This window comes from Colias eurytheme, chromosome 24 (assembly GCF_061535395.1).
Source record: "Colias eurytheme isolate Ceu_HAF_F1 chromosome 24, ilColEury1 Martin Lab GWU primary, whole genome shotgun sequence".
In the NCBI taxonomy this organism is placed as follows: Eukaryota; Metazoa; Arthropoda; class Insecta; order Lepidoptera; family Pieridae; genus Colias; species Colias eurytheme.
Window position 1 is genome coordinate 7433647 of NC_143003.1, and position 22376 is coordinate 7456022.

At 33.9% G+C, this 22376-nt stretch overlaps 1 protein-coding gene across 9 annotated transcripts in view; it reads right to left on the reverse strand.

The window, feature by feature from the left end:
• PMCA (plasma membrane calcium-transporting ATPase 3) overlaps positions 1–22376 on the reverse strand; it is a 126064-nt gene that overhangs the window by 17846 nt on the left and 85842 nt on the right. For 7 of the 9 annotated variants that reach the window (XR_016458116.1, XM_090115776.1, XM_090115775.1 and 4 more), the window contains 6 exons: positions 9808–10008; positions 5152–5272; positions 4692–4857; positions 2654–2747; positions 2152–2268; positions 301–348 (listed from right to left, as the gene is read on the reverse strand). Coding sequence is in view for 8 of the 9 variants with exons in the window: in XM_090115776.1 (XP_089971902.1) it covers positions 301–348; positions 2152–2268; positions 2654–2747; positions 4692–4857; positions 5152–5272; positions 9808–10008 (747 nt within the window). In the remaining variant the exon portion in view is untranslated. The remainder of the gene's footprint in view (positions 1–300; positions 349–2151; positions 2269–2653; positions 2748–4691; positions 4858–5151; positions 5273–9807; positions 10009–22376) is intronic. The other 2 variants (XM_090115778.1, XM_090115781.1) reach the window with 1 other exon arrangement.

Sequence of the window (22376 nt, forward strand, 5' to 3'; positions counted from 1 at the left end):
CACTTACGGGCAAAGAAACAGGTTAACGAATTAATAATATTAAAATAAAAATGATGCCAATTTAGTCGATACTGAGAAATCAAATTACGAAACCAAAACTTAGTCTACGTTTTACGTTCATTAAACTATAACGGTATTGTAAAATTACAGCATTTTAAAGTTGTGTCAATATTTAAATACTTTCTTATAATGTTACAAGGTTACACTATGTTAAGTTTGGAGCGTTAGTCTATGAAAAAAAGGGCAATGCAAGCACAAGGTGGAGGAAGCGTTAGGTGTGAGTGTTGCGCCGCGACTCACCTGTGAGGCTCTTGCGCTGGGTCTCCTTCCGCTGCTGCTTTTTAGCTTCTACCCGCGCCAATCGTCATTCGTATATCCGATATTATTACACAAGCATACACATTTATGACAACGATATCGGGTTTACATCATGCCGACACGACAGTAACACGATGCGAGTAAATGTGTATGTTTATTGCGTTTATTCGTCGTCGGCATGGGTGTGTGCGGCGGGCCGGGGCGGGGTGGAGAAAAAAACATTGGATGTCATTGTACGGGTCATTCTATGTGGAACTAACTCTAGGGGTTAGGGCGCTCGAACATTTGCTACCGTCACTTCACTTTCCAAAAATTCATTGACATTTGAAAAACATATTAAACTGAGCGGATACTTTTATATGGCCGCAAGTGTTCGAGCTGGAGCCATTGCATTTACAATGTATGCATTATTTGTTGGTTTAAAATTCATTTTAAAAACTGAAACGAGATTATTTTATAGGAGTAAGTTTATAATACGGACAATTTTGGATACATCTACTATCGCTACGGGGCACAGGACAGTGGACCATGCTCACAGGACAGGCCATTAGTTGAACACAACACGAACTGACAATAACACGAAAAAGTAATATATATGACTCTCGGAACATAAAATAATCTCACGTGAGAGATTAAATTGGTGAAATGGACTTTAATGCGTACGAAATAATGAACAAAATAGATGGAATAAGCGTAACAAAAACACGAACAAACAAATGAAAATTTTTAATTACACATAAAAGTCAGTACAAAGGGGATTTTTAATGACTCGGTGCAATTCGGAAAATCACAAATTAAAGCAAAATATATGAATGGAAGTATAGTGCGATGTAAAAAATAAAAAAGAGTGTTCTAAAATGTGGTTGTAAATGTTAAAATATTTTCACCAATTTAATCATGTACGAAAGTTCCCACAGGGACGGGAGTGCGTCGGCGGGTAGGGTTGCCAATCATTTTCTTAATTTATCAATTGAAATAAAAAAATATAATATGTATCTTGTAAGTTTGAAGCAAGAATTAAATTCAAACTATAACATTAACTTGAAAGTAATAAGTTGTAATAGTAATGAAATAGCAAAAGAAAAAAATATATGTTATAATACTGATACGAAACGATTTCCAACTATTCTACAATCTAGTTTTCCAATCGAATACCTAAAATGTGAGTTATTTTTTTATACTTTTTGGCAACCCTACACTCATGGATGGCCCAGACGTGTCGCTACAAATGCAACTACACTCGAGTCGCTATGAGTTCGACTTGACGGGTGATATTTCGTTAATTCGCTAATTAATTTAGTATTGACTTTGTTTATTTTAATTGGAAATTTATGAGTTATACGACTTCTATTGTGTTACAAAAATAGCACTATCTTAGAAAACATAAAGAAAATATATTGCCTTGTACATCGTAACTATGTACTTAACTTTTCAAAATTGTAAAGAATAATATCTCAAATCTCAAAAAATATCACCCGCCAGAGTCCACTAAAAAACTAATTAAGCATAACCTAGTTATGCCCACCGCGTTTCGAAGTTATCCGAATCGTTTCACGCGGGCATAGTTATTAATATATTTTGCTAACTATTTCAATGCAATATTCCTTCTATAACAAGGTGTTCCCTTTGCTTTGGTAACAAAAAATGTTAATTTTTTCACCTTTTTTTTATTTTTTGTTCTTATTAATTGATTTAATACTCAATTTTCCCAAAATAACAGCATTTTTTTCGTTTAAACCAATTTTATCACCCTGTATCATCTATACAGGGTGTCCCAAAGCGAAAGGAGCACCCTCTAAGTGGCATACTATTCACATCGGTGATGAGACTGACCTTTCTTCATCTGCTTGATCTCCTTCTCCTGTTTGTCCACGGCCGCCCCGAGCAGGGTGAAGATGATGCCCGCTTGCGAGTTCACCCCCACAGCCGTCACTAGCATCTTGCCTGAGCCTGGAATGTGTGTGTGTTCGTTTGTTAGGAGCTCGTGACTGTCATGAATATGTAACAGTTCTAACAGCATATTCAAATTTTTTTCTATATTTCTTGTGGAATGTACAATTTTTGTAACAAATCCAATAGGACTCGATACGTTAGAAACATTTTCAAGATAAAAATAAACGACTGCGTATATATTTCCTTATCATAAAAGCTGTATTGTACTGTAAAACTCGCATTCTGTACTTTTAAAACTACCCGCTTTTTTCCATACACATGTTGGTACATTACAAAATATCTACAAAAAAAAACATTGCCTATATAAATACCCACTTTTTCCTACACAAATGAGGGTAGATAACTTTTTCCCCATAAAATGAAGGTATTTTCAAATAATTACCTTCCATAACGTGAGTACCGGATAGCACCATGGGATCAAACGATTCTCCCTTCTTCACATGGTCCGATTCGCCCGTTAACGATGACTCGTCGATCTGGAATGTTTACATGTTGCGTTATACGGGTTTGCTTGGTGTTTTGTTATAAAAAATAAGTTAATTATTTTACCATAACAAGAAGATTCGAGACGTTTTGAGTGATTAGAATTTTATAAGGGCGAATTAACTCTTTAAAAATAAAAGTAAGCATATTAGTTGCTACAGGAAGTACTATTATAGTTTACTGGTTCAGCTGTTCCGAAGAAAAGATTGAAACAGACATACAGACTAACTTACGAAAATTGTAAGAAGGCATACCTTCTTTCAAAATATAATATGTCTTTCAATTAAAATCGGTATATATTATTTACCTATACTTTTATATAATATTCTAACTTGATGTGTGTATGTGTGCATGATATTTTACTGTATATGATATTTATTTCATCTGAAAATGTAGGCAACATGGTTACGAAACACAATTGAAAATGACAAATTTTTTCGTTACATAACCCCATATCTCACGGCACAATTAGTGCCTTTGATAAAATGATAAAAATACTGCATACAGTTATCACATAATCATTTTCTTCTTATCAAATATATCTTCAATCTAAAGACGCGTCGTGCGTCATTGTTGATAATTTGTTGATTTTATTGTTAACTGTAGATAAATATGTGGATCGTTATTTATCGTAGAATTAGATTTTGTATTTTCAAATACAGTGAATTTATTATGCAGGAGTGAAGTTAAATCCTGAAGAATTTATAAGCGTAAATGTATATGAACTTTGTAAACAAAGTTTCAATTTATAAATTTATGCAAAAATAATACCATGGATTTATACGAAACTGTTTTAGTTTTATTATGTTATATCATACTAGCTTTCCGCCCGCGGCTTCGCCCGCTTTGTCTTAAACATAATAAATTATATACTAAAACTTTCCTCTTGAATCGATATCTATTAAAAAAAACCGCATCAAAACCCCTTGCGTAGTTTTAAAGATTTAAACATACATAGACATACTGTCGGTAAATGTAAAAATAAAGCTAAAAGTAGATACTTAACTAATATTCTGATGAATACAGAATTAAAACGTTTAATTAGAAGAAGCAGTAATTAAAATTTTTTGTATTATCGTATCACGGAACTGATAAAATATTAATTTAGTTTTTGTGCTAAAACCCGTACTTTATAAAACGAAATTGGATCCACAATATTGATGCATTAATTTTCCCAATAACAATTTATTCTTTTTAGACTTGTAGAGGTGACTTTATAAAAACGGGTCATTCATTTAACTATACGTAGTAAATAAGCTATTAATAGAAAAAATAGGTAAATTGATGTCACAATGTTTGTTCGCAGAGATAAGCCACGGAGACACGTTCGTCATATTGACTGCAGGTTGTTTGTATTGAGTGTTGGTTTTTCTACTGACTAATAAACTAAACATCATAGGAGCAAGTTAAGATCATAGGATGTATGTGTCGAGGTGTACAAGGGTGTATAAATTGTAATGCTTTATTCGTGTTACACGTGCTGTATGTATGAAGGTTTACTAATTACGGAGTAATTGTATTTGGTATAGGATATATTATGGTGTGGGTGTAAGCGCTTCGAAAACATAGGTGATGTGAATTTCAAGGTGTACAAGTACAATATTAAAATAATAATAAAAAAGGATCTGTAACGAGAGTAACACACGCATTGCGGGTGCGTATGTAGCGCGAGTGTACATGTACCGAAAGTGTGTGAAAGTGTAGTGCATGTATACGTGTAGCACGTGTGTACGTATAGCGCGTGATACACATGAACCGAATGTGTATGTGCGTGTAGTGCGGAGTGCACATGTACCGAAAGTGTGGTGCATGTGTACGTATAGAGCGTGGTCTACTCTGCACATTTACCGCCGGCGTAGGTGCGTGTAGTGCAGGGTGTACACGTATCGAGTGTGTGTGTAGCGCGTAGCGTGCTGTGTATGTGTGTGTGTGCTCACCTTGAGGTCGTTGCTCTGCAGCAGCACGCCGTCGGCGGGCAGCAGGTCGCCGTACTTGATCTGGCAGACGTCGCCGACGACGATGTCGCTGATGGGCACCTGCTTCACCTCGCCGCCGCGGATCACCGCGAACTTGTGCTCGCCCTCTATCCGCGACTGCAGGCCTCTGCAACGCGACCGCCGCACGTCTCAATACTACCTCCATATACCGTGTAATGACCGGGGTCCGATCAAACATTATCGTATACTTTTGTAAGAAGTGATTAGACAAATTAAAAACCATGATATTAGGTAAAAAGTAAAAAGGTAATTGGTGAAAACTAGAAAATTATTATCAGAGACTTGTAAGAATAATAAATGAGTTAAAGCATTTTTGGTGTCGAATTTTCCACATCAAGGGATAAAACTTAGGGGGTCTTTAACTTGAACAATTAGAAAAATAATACAAACAATGACTTACCTAAACTGTCGTTCTTTCGTGTAATCATTAAACGCTGTAACTATGACGACAACTATAACAGATATTAAGATGGCTAGACCCTCGATCCACTGGTAATGGCCTTCCTCTTCATCAATGTGCCCTGCAATTAATCGTAGTTAAGTCACTCGTTACGCAGTAATCTAGACACAAACACACATGTTCTACGGTCTATACTCTAGTGCTCTGTGATATATGCCACATATATGGTGCGGCCACACAGTGTTATACTTAATAATAGCCATGTTCTAAAACACATTTAATACAAGCTAAGACACCAATAATATACCGAAATAAAATGTTCACGTATATATTATTATTTCTAATTGATCATTAGTTAGCGAGTTTTTATACCAAAAATTGATAAAAAAAAAACATTTTATTTCAGTATAAATCAAATAAAATTTAGAATAAACTATTACTAGTAGGTATACGTGTCGAAAAAGTTGTAAAAACGGTTTCATAAAAAGAAGAGCTTCAGAGAAGACAGGTAATAATAGTGCGAAAAATTAAGGAAAAAATATTTTAAGACTGTGTTCATTTAATCGCGTTTCCACCGTCATCACAAAGACTATCAACATATAGTCATATATTTGCCAACAATTAAACAATATAACAAAAATGAACAATTACGCCAAACTTGAATTCTCAATAAATAATTAAAAGCAAACTACATATAAAATGTCCACAGCATTGGGACAGTATCAAGGCCCTTAATTAACAAGGAAGGTCACAATTTAATATTTGGTAAAACCTTCCCTTCGCGTGATCCCGCGTCGTGTGGGGCGGACGTCATTTACGATTACAAATAACACGTTTTTGACTTTGGCATTCAGGGTATATTTTATAGCGTGTAAGGAAATATAAGGTTACTTTTCAAATTTCATCTTTTTGAAAGTATCGATCAGATTTATATAGGTACTGTAGGTTTAGGTATTCATGGCATATGCTATAATTTTTCTCCAAAACAACAAAAAAAGCTTCAACTTGATATACAGTGAAAGTTACATCAACATCGACATATTATTTTTCAACATACAAAGATACATAGTTAGTGTTTAAAATCTAGAAATTCGGAAGATTCTAGATAGCACATGGAAATGTTAATCTACCCGCAATTAAACAGGAAATCGCAGGAGATATACCAATTTAGATTATTATGAGATTATAACGAACTACGAAGGCCTCAAAATTATCCGTGTGTTATCAGGATTCGGAATCAAATTAGCCCTCTGGGAAATCTTTATAATGCGCTCTGATAAGCGCGCTAATCAAGTACAAGACCATTATACTCTGTGAGATATATAAAATTCAATTCTTAGAATATTACCTACATATTTTTGTTTACCTGTTTAAAAACTTTATTTTGGACGCAATTATATGAGGATTAAATTAATTAAATACATGAGCAATCCTGGAATTTTAATAAATTTATCGATAGTTGAACAATGAACATAAACGTCCATATGCAGAGAAACTCTAAATATGTCACATATTATTTAAATGAGGTGGTGATAGAACCCGAACCTGCTATCTCTAGAGACCTGTCTCTAACCACTCTGCCACTGTGGAAACAATATATAAAGTTGCAAATTCCTTATTCCTGTCTTATACCTAAGACGGCACATGTGCCCGAGGCTCAGGGTGCAGTTACACCACTTTATTACCAGAGGGCTTCTGTACTCCCGCCCTTATTACAACTGCGCTTCATTTAATGAGACATGTTGGGGGAAAAATATTTATGCTTTCTGGGGATTAAACTGGGGCATAAATACTGTGTTAAAAGAGCCAAAACATAAGGATGATTAAAAAATGTTGAAGACGGTACAATTATGGCGGAAGTTATAGATTTAATTTTAGCGCATCTTGAAGTATTTTAAACTACAATTTTTAAACCACATAGATAACCAAAAATATCTTCAACGCAAATCACGTTACAGATAAACGAACATTTAAACATAAACCGTGGGTTGCAATCGGAACAATATCACGGATCATTGGTCGTACCCGCTGACCGCAGGCGTAACCAGACCATCAGCTGATTTATCAGAATGTGCACTGGCCATGCGATACAATATGATTATAATTAATATTTGCAAGAAATAAGGAATTTCTTCAAGTTGTATTTAAAAGAGACGTCCCTCCGGAAGATTATGTGGGTAAATTCTCGATTGAAAAGTACCAAAGTAATTTTTGTTCGTTTGATTATTTTTCTAAAAGTACTAAATAGACCTTGATATGATTTACCATGAAATTATCTAGTCTAACAGTCTAATATCATGTTAGTAGCTTTATAAAAAAAGACTGAATAGAAATAAGCTAGAGTTTACTATACGGACCAAGAATTAACGGGTAATAATCGTGATTCATTCAAAGTTATAAAACCTCGAGTTTCGAATACTTTACAACGTAATGTCGTCACCAGCAGATGTCTGCTTCAGTATTTATATTTCATGAATAACATTCTCGGAAATGCGAAATGTAAAGTACTAAGAATTTAATAATATTTAACGGAAAAAATATGTGACATCCATGCGCTTACAATTTATAAAATTATTAACGAGCATTATGGGATAGATTGATTGATAGAAAGAGAAAGGGGAAAAGATGTTCTCTATAGTAATTGTCAAGATTTTCAAGAAAAGAAAAGGTAAGCGACACTTATATATATATATTTTCAAACTATGTATAGTGCGAAGGCTATGATATTAAAGACTTAAAAAATATTTTAAATGCGGTTATAGTACCTATTGAGTTAAACAGTAAGATAAAATCATAAACTATTATTTTACTGTTAAAAAAATAGAAACTTTACTTTCGTGTAAGCCCTTTAATTAAATACGAAACAATAAGAATGAAGTAAGTAGTTTCATAAACGAACCTATAGTTTTAAATTATCTAGAAGAAACAAATTTTATTATTCATTTGCAAGAAAGTTAAAGATTCGCGATATTTTATTTTGTAACAGAAAAAATCGGAAATATGAATTGTGAAATATATGTTTCTCAAAAATATTACGAGAAACATCAGAATAATTAAAAGACCAAAATGCCTTAAATTAAATATCGCTTCTTTAACTACGTGCTGTATAGTTCGTCTTAAGATGGCATTCAATATATATCCCCTAAGTAAAGATAAAACAAAAGTAAGAATGAAGAAACATAACAATACTAAGAGATATATAAATGAATGCCATTATAAGTGTATCGAACCCTAGCATCTACCACCCACACACCACACAAGAGACAAGTAACTATAAGTATAAGCACTAACATTTAAACAGTGTATTCTGAGCATGGGAGTTTTTAAATCAACTTTTGGTTTGAAAAAATCGATTTAAATCATAGTAAAAACGAAGAAATCTTAAAAGAACTTCGAAGTACTTCATAAGCAAGACAATAACTCGGTGAATTAAAAATTAAACCGACTGAAATACAAAAAGAAAATTTCCGTGAACGCCATTGTAAACTTTTATTTGAAGTGTGAGCAAACAATGTAACCGAGAGAGCTCAAAAATAATTTTTAAATACAAGTGTTTGTACAATCTATATTTAACATTAACAAGCTAAGATTAGAATTGTTGAGTAAAATAAAAAGACATTTCATTTTATTCAAATGAATGATAATGAACAATTGCTTACTTTAAATTTAGGCGGTTTACAAAGTATGGTTCTAAGACAAGTTTTCCTTCCAGCTAAGTAAAAAAATATGGAAAAGCCTTTAAATAATTAATGAGTTCATTTAAAAACTCCCATGCTAAATATACTGTAAGGGATTGGGGTGGTGCAGGATAATAACCAATTCACGTTGACATCTTACCAATACTGTCTAATGATTCCATAGACATAAAAGAGAACACATATATTATTCATTTGTTATGTACAGTGCTAGAGATACATAATTGGTAACATTGCCTTATTTTAAATAATAATTTAGGACTTGTTCAGGTATTTTTGATTTGTAAAGTTTTCAATGAAAAGGCCTATGTTCTACTTGATAATTAACAGTAATAACCAGAATAGCAGTTATAATTCCTTGATTCAAGTTTAATTTCCACTTTACTATTTTCATAAAATAACAATTATCCTAAATATTATTGCTGAATTTGATCAGTTACAGTTACAACATCTAAGCTACTATTTCCAATTTCTGTATCAAGTTTAACATCATTTCTTGTAACAATAGAAACAGCTTCAAATCCAGAAGCCAAAATGATAATATAATTGGATGTATCGGAAATTCAATTCATTGAAATGAAATCGTTCATGAAAAGCTCGCTTGTAATCAGTTTCGTGTACGAATACTCCATATCTGTTTGATATTAGTTTATACCCTAACGGCCATTAATGTTTGAACTTACTGTTAATTATTTACGTATGTTACCTTTTGATCTGAAATTAATTGGACTTTAACTATTAAGTTTAAATTGATAATTACCCTATCAGGTTTAATTAATATTAATCTAGTAATCATATTATACTTTTACATTTTTTTTTTCTAAAGATTATCTTAGGATGCAATGTCTATTTGAAACAAACATGTATTTCTATGCATGAGGCAACCCTATGCTTGTTAGTTTCTCAAAGAACATAAAGAAACAACTAGTATGGTAACAACATCAGGGTTGTCCACACTCACCAACATCACTCTCGTCTTCGGACGGCTTGTAGAAACTCAGACCCAATGAGACGACCGCCGCCACCTCGAGGATGATCAGCGTGACGTCCTGCAGCGCCTCCCACACCAGCGTGAGGAACGTCTTCGGCGGCTTGGGAGGGATCAGGTTGGAACCGAACACCTCCCGCCTGTGCTGCATGTCGGCTTTCGAACCGCTAAGACCTAGAAAATAGAAAAATGGATACTTAGACATTTATTCCTTTAAGTTACCAATCATGATTAGTAATAATGTCTGCTATTACACACTGACGATATTATAGTTAACAAAAAATAATACTTCTGATTACTATAATACAAATGTTCAACCCTAGTAATTGGTCCGATGGTAAAAGCTACAAAACAATTATATTATCCCGAATAATATAAATCATCTGTTGGAAAATATCATGACATTTTAATACAAATGACACATGCATAGTATATTTTAATGTTCGAGCAATAAAATCCAAATTGGATTGTAGGCTACATCATGAAACATCAAAGCTGTCGGCACATCAAAAGAAATGGAAGGTGGGCGACTGATCGGGCAGAAATGTACTGGTTTGCTTGGGCTAGTACATCTAGTATTGATTCGTAGGCTTGAAACAATAAACGTTTGTTTTATTTGAATATTTTTTATTATCTACTACTGTAATTAAACATTCTGAATTTTGTGCAGACGCGTAAGGTTTCGTAGATTGTTAGGCACGTCGTCAAAAATATATAATTATGTAATTAATCTTATAAATATAAATAGGCTAGCGGCAGTACGTCTTGGACAATAATTATTATAACAATACAAAGTGTGTGCTATTAGCAATATCTATGGTGAAATATAGAAAGCTACTAACAAGATAGAAATGGAAAATATTGAATGAAACATATCTATTCTTCATTTATGCTCTCATCTTTACACCACCGTGTTTGTATACATTAATTTTATAACACGTGTTGTACTACATATCTTATACCCGTGTGTATCGATCTAAGAGTCATTGGCATTTTACGACTATTGATTTATATTTACTCTTCCGTTTTGCTCTCAGTGTACATTTGAACGCTTGTTGTATTACCAACACTGGATACGTCATTTTGAGTCATATTATTCAACGTTTTAACGCGTTCCTGATAAAATATTGTATGCCATTACGAACATAACATTTTATATTGGTAAAACTCATTTTTATTGAATATTGTTACACCATATCAAAGATCAGAAAGCTAAACATAATTCATTTCGGGAAATGAGTGTGGAGTGCGTCAACAATGTGGTCTTTATTATCAAAATCAAGGTTACCAAGTAAATTCAGAAAGCAACCATAGAAAAATAGTTCACATTGTGCTGGTATATGTATTGTGTTTCATAAATATTTGACGTACTAAAGACTACAAGAGAGCCTATTTCCAAACAAAGTTATCGCGTCGCTCGCGGCAGTCGACACTCATCGATCGTTCGCAAAACTTGCCTTATAAACAATTCAGAGCTTTACTCTGTTGTGACAGAAATAGATTTATATTAGTTCGCCATCAAACGCTGCGTAAACGACTCCGCTCATACACACATATTGTTTTTAATAAAAACAAAATTCTTGCGCTCATACGATACATACTTTTGAATGAAATCAGGATAAATTGGTTTATGTAAAAGTTTTTGCGTAAGTTTCGAGCGAATTGCACGCTAACCGTGCAATGTGTTATCTGCATAAATCTTGTTTGAGTAAATAACGAGAGAATCAAGATTTAGTTGATATTAACAACGTGAGACATTCGCTTTTTACTGAAATTCTTGATTACGTAAATTGGCTCGTTTCAGATAGGTATATACAACGTAAATAATAACAGTTATAGTTTTCTGCAACGCCAACTTGAGCTTCGCTAATTCGGAAAATGGAGTTCAACGTTTAAATATCACGTTTCTTTTTAAATTTAGGTACTATTTATAGGATTTATTAACGGACCTGTATGATATAGTAATAAATTTCAGTGTAGGACGTTACAATAATTATTTCTACCTACACAAGGTACACACCTTATTACTCACGGTCATTAAACATCAGAATACGTCATAAACTTATCCAGATTAACGATATTTTAATAAGCGATTTATTTCGAACACTCTGTATCAAATTCGTGTCGAAGACGTTATAGGCCATAAATTTACGGCTATAAAACGGTTCGTTCACAAAAAATAGGTACATTAATTGTTAATTCAAAGGAACTTTGCAAAAACTTCAGAAGTTTCCTCTATTGTCAAATTATTATAGTCTTCTAAGTTCTACTATTTACATAGAATTTTAAAACTGTACAAGACAAACATTTTCACAATAGTAAACTATCATGATACTGCCCGATTCGTATCTTACCAAGTACTATCTTATAATTAACCGTTCTATTTACGGAATAATACATAAAATGACAATTTCTTTGAATGTGCAAACACATTCATAGCGACATGTTTAATTAACACTGCTAATAGTTTGGCGGGACACCGGCCATTAGCGCTGAGTGCTGACGTCTGCGGAAGGAGTTTAATAGTATTGAATTTATTTCAATACAAGGTATTCTAACTAATGTTTTTTTATTAAAACTTAAAAGAGAAGGTTTCTTTTAAAACGATGGCATTTATAAAAAGTTAATTCAAGACATTTAAAATAAATTGTTCAGTTTGTTGACGATATTTAAAATGTCCAAAACATTTGTGTTGTCTGAGAATTGAGAACATTTACCGCTCATCTGATTGCATACTTTGATAAAACTATATTATTACTAGAATTTAATCGTCTATTACTTATTTCCTAAGAATTAAAAGGTAGAAACTCAGGAATAGGATGCAATATAATTTAACGACTCCACTCTAGCGACTTAAGATCAGGAAGATGTCGCTTTACTGCAAACGTTAAAATTCTGAAAGTGAGCTGTGTAAACTTTCAAGAATAATATTATAAGTTGATAAATTGTGAATGTAAAAAGATGTGATCAAGAGACTATGTGACGTCACACTTACTTAAATATGGAGCCCTCTAAAGTGCATAAATTTATATTTTGTGACGAAGATAAGCCTAATGACGGGTCACCAACCTTCTCTTTCGCCATCGCTTCAAACATTTATATACAACGCTATATTTAGAAAAGCAACGCAATATTTAATACGTTGGAAAGATTCATGGAACATTCTTTTAGAAAGATACCTAAATAATAATAATAATAGGTAAAATTTCGTAGGTCAATTTTCCATATCTAGGTGACCCATCAGTTTTTCCTCATGCCCTTAATATACTTATTTTAAGTTTGTTTGTTTGAGCACGTTGGTCAGTTTCAACGTCAGATTGATGTTATTATATTTACATAAGTTGAATTGAAATGTCATTTCTTTACCTGCCACGATCGAGGTTACAACAACTGTATCGAACCATATGCAATTGTTTATTTTACATGTAAAGTGTAGCAAACAAACAAACATACTAAATTTAGACCTAATTGCACTTTGGCATTTTAACCAAAAATAAAGAAATAATCAGTACGGTTGTTTTTTGTTTTTATTAGACTGGTTGCCTTGAAAGTATAAAAACTTAAACTACAAATAATTACAATCCAATCACTTTACTTTTACGTGGAAACAATTTACGATAATATTTTCTTATTCAAGTTATATAGTGTTTAAATAAATTAAAATTTTGCAATAAATGCAAACTTATTGCTTTTTACGAAATTGTTTAGTTTCCAAACAAAACAGTCTTGTTTTTAAATCTAATGATCATGATGATTTTGATCAAGCAACTAAAAGAATATCCCCAAAATTGTATTTAAAGCCAACCCAACTATCTCCTACCCTCTGTAGGAGAGAAAGCTAATCATCCCCCTGACCATAAAGCAAAACCTACTTAAAAACAAATGTTTGCATCTGTCCTACACCTTACTCAACTCAAACTCACACTTATCTCTGACGCACGGATACATAAACGAGTGAAGTAACCTAAATATTAACAATAGCAATTAATGATGCACACGCGGAAGGCCGTCTTGTGTTACAGGACGTTGGTATGACACACGGTGAGTCAGCGGCGCAGGCGCATGCTGCGGTAATGCAAGATACACACGAGTTTATATTAAGACCATTGTAAGTTAATACCTGCTGGATAAAGTTATTCAGGTGAATTTTTAATGGGAAATGCTATATTTTTTATAGCTTAGGTAGAAGTTAAAAACCGACAAACTTCTGGTTTAAATTTGATTTAAAAAATACAGGCCTAACGTAATTTACTTGAACAGGACAATTTGTGCAATTGTTCAGTTTTCCATGTAAAAAGAACTGATAAACCTTCCAAAACTACATGAATAGAGTTATGAAATTCAAAATGATACAGACAAAAAATAGGGACGAAATCTGTTAGCAGAAGTGTACGATGAACCTAAATGAACTGAAACTGTATCGGTCGATGCAAACCTCAGCGATACCAATATAACACCAGTCAAACCCAAACCAATTGCAGCTCTAACACAGGATGATAACGCTCATATTCCCATAACAGAGAGCAAGACTGCGGAAGAAGTGTAACCAAATATATCAACCAATGCAGATGTACCGCGGTTACGAGAAATGAGATTTATACTCGGAAATTAGATATCGGGTATATATTTGTCATTGTACCGCAAAGTGTTCAATTATTCCTGTTCCAGTGCTATCTGTTAACAGTGAAAATGTATCTGGTTACAATGAAAATTTAGAGATGGTGCTTGATGCAGTGTGGAGTAAACATTTCAAATATGCCATTCATACTTTATTTATTTATTGAAATACGTACAAATTATTTGACAATCGAACAAAATCTATCGAATAATATATTATTTCTCTAAAGGATAAATAATAACGAGACGACGAACCACCACGTAATGTTCCTATAGATTTAGTTATCTCAAATAAGGTACTTGTAGGTTTAATTGTGTTCAGTTCATTGTAAGTTTTAACATCATTAAAATTCTGCTTACAGGAGATCACGAGCCAATTACTGAACAGATGAAATTGCACACAGCAGTCTAAGTTGGAATTCAAAACACGAAGCACTCAAGTAGATCTCGGGAGGTATATAAACTGTGGCAAATCCACAGGGAACATACGTGGACGATAGGGCTGCCGATAGACCATTGGGAGTTACAAAGAGGATCGGAGACTGAATTTAAATTGTCATTTAAATTTACTGAAGTGGACATTTATTTGTGCTCTGACTGAAATAAGAGTTAGATTTTTTTAAACTACAGAAAATTAAGAACGATAATGTTTTAGTGAGTATGTACTATACCCTGAATAAGAAAACAAATGTTAAAACCTACATAATGATAAGTGGCAATAATGAAATACCGGAGTAGCGGCAAGTGGCAACCCTAGCACGGTAGGCTATATGAGAAGGGTTACGAAACTAAATTGCTTTCGAGGCCCGTTGTTACCGATGAAAGACCGCCGGTTAAATAAAACAAACGAGCTGGATTGTTTCAGTGTGCCCTATAAATGCCAGTCTATGAATCAACGGCAAAAACTATTGTGTTTTTCAATGTTACTACTGAAATAGCGCGCTTTAGATTATAAAACTGCGGATAACACCGTTCGAGAGGTTTTATTACGAAAGCTATATATATCGAGATAATAAAAAGTGTAATAGCTTCTACATGAGTGTACCGAGTTCAGAAAATTGAAATATTTTTTGCTTATATTGACTCATATTGCGAGAACAGCCATATTGTAAAAGTTGCCGAAAGATGTTCTGATAAGAAATATTTTAATTAAAAGCTAAATGGAGACGGGGATGAAGCTTCTTTAGAAAGCAAAATATACAAATAATTTTGGACGATGTTAACGTACCTATGCAAACGTACTAAAAATATTGACAAAAACGTCGCATCTAAATATAGTTGAACTCAAAAATAAACACGGTGGGACCATCACGTTTGGACCGTCTTCACGTGACGCAGCCCAAGTAATAATTGTAATTAATATTATTTAACTTGTAGACGTGGCGGGTACGTCTGGAGGGCTTAACGTCACAAAGCCAATTGACGTCTGTTTAGCGTCAAAAAACGTGACGTCACGGGCGAAATTTGTAGATCTCTCATCAACATCATAAGACCATAATCCAGTGATATTTATTAATAATAAGTAAATCTATATAATGCTCAGCTGCCAAACATTTTATCTTTATATTTAACTACACTTGGGATTAAATAAACACCATTAATGTTTCCTTTAAAATTCCATCGAATAAAGAGTAAATCAAATGATTCACTAAAATAGTTACCAACTGTATTGGCTTCTTGTTTTTACAAGCAGTACCTACAGAATGTAAATTTAGTTTTACCATAATTTTAATCGATTGTTATATCAACTTCTAGTTATGATTGTGTTCATGAAATTTAAATTTTACTTGTTGATTTAGAACCAATTAATGGAATGCAGCGTTGCGTTGTTTAAATTTCTACAGTTTATCGATACCGCATTGACACCATTGTCGTCACATGACCAAACTTCAAACATTCTTATACAAAAGAACAACTGAGATGTTTGGCACCGTTCCTATAGTGAATGATAGATAGCCACAATCTATTAGTAATACGTATTCGATACAAGTATAGTTAGTAACAGAAACGTGGAGTACAAAACATTAATCGATGTAGACTCGTGCGTTCGTGCCAACTTCAAGGCGACCAGTGAGGGAGACCCGCCTCGCACCCCTTCGTGCTGGTTAACTCTATTCAACGAACCGAAAGCCAATGAACTATCGGAGGTCTCCCTCGCTGGTTACTTACTGGCAGCGGCGGCTGCCAAAGGGCACCTAGAACATAGTAGGTACCCCAAACGTAGATGAAGGAACCAGTTTGGCAACGTTACACGTTTCAATTTTCGTCGTCTTTGTGCTCATTCGCTGTAATTATGTATGATATGAAATTATGTCACTAAGACGTGCGATTGACGAATATAGATCTACTGAAATAGATCTTAATAACAATGATACATCAAAAGTGTTACTCGTGACATGGGGTCACGTGGTTTGCACGTACAAGATCATAGCTTCTCGTCAATATGCCGTATGATGCCAAGTATACCAATATTTTAATGGTAAGATATTTGTTTTTGGAATTAATGAAACAACATGTTATCAACGCACTAACAGATCATGTTTTATAATATTATTAGCAGAATATAACGAAACTATTTATCTCTCGATGCTAACTCTAATATGAACAACACTGCATTAAAATATGGATTATCAATACATATAATAAAATTCTAGAAAAGTGGTGTCTGTACAATGAAAATATGTAAAAAAAAATTAGCAGGGGTTATTACTAAATCGATCCCAAACCCAAAACTGTCGTTAAAAAAATTTTTGTCTGTTTGTCTGTTTGTCGGTTTGTCTGTTTGTCTGTTTGTCTGTATGTTTGAACACGCTAATCTCAGAAACGGCTTATCCGATTTAAATGCGGTTTTCACTAATATGTTGTGGTAAGCTTCATTTAACATTTAGTGTTTATTTCATGTCAATCGGTTCATAAATAAAAAAGTTATGACCATTTAAGTAATCACAGCGAACATTTGCTAAGGCATTCTATACATGAATTACTTTATTACGTAAATTATACGCTAAAGTTATTCCTTGACATGTCCAGATGATCATATCGAAAGTACCCAAGCGTGGGGGGGGGTAGTTATGCTGAGGGGGTAGTAGGGGGGGTCAAAGGAACTTTATTTAGATTTTTGCTCATAAGTCTAAAACCTGCACAAATAGCATTATGGTTACTTCTAGGTAAATTTTCTATATAAAAGGTCTTTGAAATTATGTCGTAGGTATTATATTTTTAACCCCCGACGCAAAAAGAGGGGTGTTATGTCCGCTATGTGTGTATTGCGTGTCTGTCTGTGCCACCGTAGCTCGCTAACGGGTAATACGAATTAGATGCGTTTTTTTGTTACATTAGTTGTTTATTATATTATATAGGGATAAGTGGGAATGAAAAAAACGAATGTTAGTTGTTAATGTAGGTTGTAGGTTATACCCAAGTGATATATCAAATGAAAATAGACGACATGTCAGAAACAATTAGACAAATTTTATCAAAATCGGTTCATCCATTTATTTGATATAGGGGTAAAAGTGGGAATAAATAAATGAATTTTATCAAATATACTCAAGTGACGTATCTAATGAAAGACATGACGTGTAAAGTACAATAAGACATAATATTTTATCAAAATTGGTTCATCCATTTATTGGATATAATATGTAGGTATAAAAGTGGGAATAAAAGTTGTCGAATATACCCAAGTGGCATATCAAATGAAAGGGCATGACCTGACGTGAGAAGTATAAAGAGGCATATTTAATCAAAATCGGTTCATCCAATAATTATATGTAGGGCAAAAGTGGGAATGAGAAAAACGAATTCTGTCTGTTATACCCAAGTGATATATCAAATGAAAAAAGACGACCTGTCAGAAACAAATAAGTAGTCCAATGTTATCAAAATCGGTTCATCCATTTATTTGATATAGGGGTAAAAGTGGGAATAAATGAATAAATTTAATCAAATATACTCAAGTGACTTATCTAATGAAAGACATGACGTGTAAAGTACAATAAGACATATTTTATCAAAATTGGTTCATCCATTTATTGGATATAGGTATAAAAGTGAAGTGATATAGGTGTAAAAGTTGTCAAATAATATACCCAAGTGGCATATCAAATGAAAGGGCATGACCTGACGTGAGAAATATGATGCATATTTAATCAAAATCGGTTCATCCATTTATTGATTTATAGCGGTAAAAGTGGGAATGAATAATCGAATGTGGTCAAATAATATAATCAAGCGGCATATCAAATGACGTGTGAATTACAATTAGTCATGTTTTATCAAAATTGGTTAATCTGTTTATTACATATAGGGCACCTTGGCCCTTGGGGTGATAGTGGGGATACATAATCCAAATGGAGTACCAAACGAAAGGATATGACATGTACATAATATATAGGTATGATTAGACATGGTTTAGAATTTAGAACAAAATCGGTTCTGCCATTTACTAGGGGTGAAAGGGAAAAGTTGAAAGTCTGTGAAAGTAGAAGGAATATGGGAGCGGGAGAATAACCACATCCTGGAAATTTTGAACTCTTCTGTACCTAAGTTTTATAGCTCAGTTTAGTAATAAATTTTACTAACAGTTCTTTTGTGTTATTATTTATTTTATTTCTTAACTTTATAATAATGTGTAAGTACTTATAATTTAGTTGTATATGATAGTACGTGTTTCAAGACGTGTTTACTCAATAATTGTGTGTTAAGTAGTAACTACTATGCAGTCACTATTCCACGCGGACGAAGTCGCGGGCACAGCTAGTATTTTATATATTTCATTTGCAGCATTTTAACGTATGTTGAAGAACATTTATAGTGGATTTAGAAATCAATTTCAAATAACAGTTAAAGACTACTGCATGCATTTTGTTATACAACAATAAAATCTATTTGAAGATTTCACGGATGGTAGAGATAACAAACATCTACATTGTGTCCATCTGTTATGTTCCAGTGAGATAGTTTATAGAATGAAAACAAAATTAATTATATTTACAGTAGTAAATCAAGGAAAAGTTGAACAAATAATAATTGTAACAAGTAATATAAAATTAGCGCATAGGGCTGAAAATGTCCGAGTGACTTTTATTAGTATTGTTATGTAACGGGAGGAAAATGTACATTAGCCGCACGGCGCAAACACGAGTGCCACAGTTATGGAAACAATCAGCTAATTGCTCATTGCAGCCGAATGTAACACAACACTGAATGTTATTGCTCTATTTTCACTATGACGTTATTATTAGTATGTTGTCGATCATTCACTCAGCTGACCGATATTTGAAATACTTTTTGAGAGCCGCTGTCAAGCTTGTTAATGAGTGCACTGCGTAGGGTCGATTTGAAGCAATCATTACGGCTGCAGATCATATTCAAATAGTAATAATTGTACCGAAATAAAATCTGGATCTGAGGTTCGCAGCTGTAATCACCGGACGCGCTACAGTGCTCTTTTGTGTCAAGCTTTTCGGGAGTGTTAAATTTCCTTGGCCTGTCCATTCATATCGCAAATAATCCACCATAGACTGGAACGGTTTACTACTCTAGGAGAACAAACAGATAAGAATAGTTAACACTAAGTTATATTTATACTGGGTTAAGAATATGGTTAAGTACATAAATATTATCCAATATCCAATAATGAAATTGAAAGGATTGTATCAATGTTATTTGTATACGTTTGTAAATTGTAAGTGAATAAATGGATAATAGTAATTGTAATGGGGTGGGTATCATTCAGCGCGCACTGTTCATGATTTTCCGGCAGTGACCTCGCGATAGCTTTCGATAACGCGAGCGCCGTGTTTCGGACGCTCCCGACCTATTTCAGTCCGCCGGCCAACAGAGCTACGCTTTGAAACAATGAACTGAGTGCGCAAGAACAGGAAAGGCATATCGCCGGCGCGCGAGCTCGAGCGGGACGGAAGCTCTGGGCGGGCGTCACGCAGGGAGATCACATAGTACCCGCTGTGAGCTATTTCTGCTCGTCGCAAAACATGTCTCGGAATTCGGTTCTATGTGTCTGGGAACATCAGAAATCATGTGACTAATGATCTTTAAAGTTAAAATCGTACATATTAACGCGTGCCCCTGGGCTCGTTGCAATTTTGTAGAAAAACTCGCTGCGATATTGACGAGGGCGGAATTAATAATTGTTATCGTTCGCAATTTGTATTCCAGCGAAAACAATGACGCAAGGCCGCTCGGGGCTCCTACCTTGGGGTGACATCATGACGTTATGTAACTTACGCGAATATGGCAGGTGACTGCCAAAATTGACGAAATAAATCAATCAGTTTGTCATCACTGCATTCCTCCGTTACTCTATCTTAGACTGATATGTGGGACCGAAGTCAGGCAATGCCATTTGAAATTTACGATGTCCAGGTAGCCGATCTGGAATTCGGCGCGTAAAATTTATCGGACAGCTATGTACTCCTAACAATAGATTGTGTAGCCGAAGCGTTTAGTTTACTGAGGCAACCGCATTAACCTGTAAGTTCTGTAAATAATATGATGTAGCACCTCAATAACGGGCTCGGGTAACGTATGTTGAGAACATTTTGGTTATTTGTTTAAGACGTACATGGGCGCGCGGGCCGTTCGTCTTCGCTTGCGGCGAGGTGCTCTCACATCGACTGCTTTTCAAATTTTCCACAGTGTATTTTGTTCCATTTTACACACAACCTATAATAGTGTAGGAAGGTATGATAATAGCACCATGTACATTATAGAGATAACAGAAAACAGCAAAAATCTGATGTTCATTATATTTTAATGTTCAGGAAATTTAAGAAACGAGTTCACAAAACAAATTGACGAAACACTTTTCAACCCAGTAAGCATTTGTGAACACTCGAATGACCCGGAAATAATTCGAAAGGGTACTTTATCCAATACTACGTCACTTCATAATTTTAATATTATCACTGAGGAAATACAACGAGGAAGATATAATTTCATTATCATTGAAACGTTTATAAAATCCTCGCTAAATATAAATGTCCTTGTCATAAAGCAGTTCTTTTATAGATAAAGATCACGGATAGAATGATAACAATCAAAAATAATAAAGTTAGTACTCGATCATGATTTAATATTTATCGATTTCAAACTTAGGTTACTATATATCAGTACCTGCTCTAATCAAAAATAAATTTTGAATCTTATCGTAATTTAAAATATACGTGTGAAATGTTTCATAATAGCTTGTAATAAATTGATAGCAGTTGTCCGAAGTATTGAAGTATCTGACCCGATTAATGCTTACATAATAGGAACGAGAATTGACGATCGAATAATGAAATTCAAAGTAATAACTCAAATCGGCAATTAAAATCTAGCGCATCCAGTCAGTATGAAAGGTGGTCGAGTTTTATTTTAATCTCAATATTAATATAGGCGGCAGAAATACCTGCGAGTGTTCAATCATAACGCACGTACCTGGTTAGTTTCTATTGCACACGGTGTACTGTACACTGTACGTACTTCACGTCACTTCCCATCACACTTTTATTAGTTTTATAGTGTGTATGTGAATTGGGAAATTTCATTACACGATTGATATTATGATAGCTTAATTTATCGTCTCAGAAACTATTCCAGGGACTGGATGGTAAACTTTTATCGTTTCATTTATTTTTAGGATTATGAAACCTTTGAATTTTTATTTAGCTCTGGCTTATGAAACCTTTGAATTTTTATTTAGCTTATAAGACTAAACTAACTTTAATTAAATTGAATTAATTCTCTTTCAGTTTACAAATATTGTTTTAAGTCCTACTGGTCGTATTCTATGCGCTATTTAAAAGTAAAATTGTTTTCATCATTTATTTAATTAAACTTTTTTAAGTAGATACATAAATTCGAAATTTACCGTTCAAGTTTTAAACGACGACCAAAGCAGAATGTTCGTTTGTAACCAT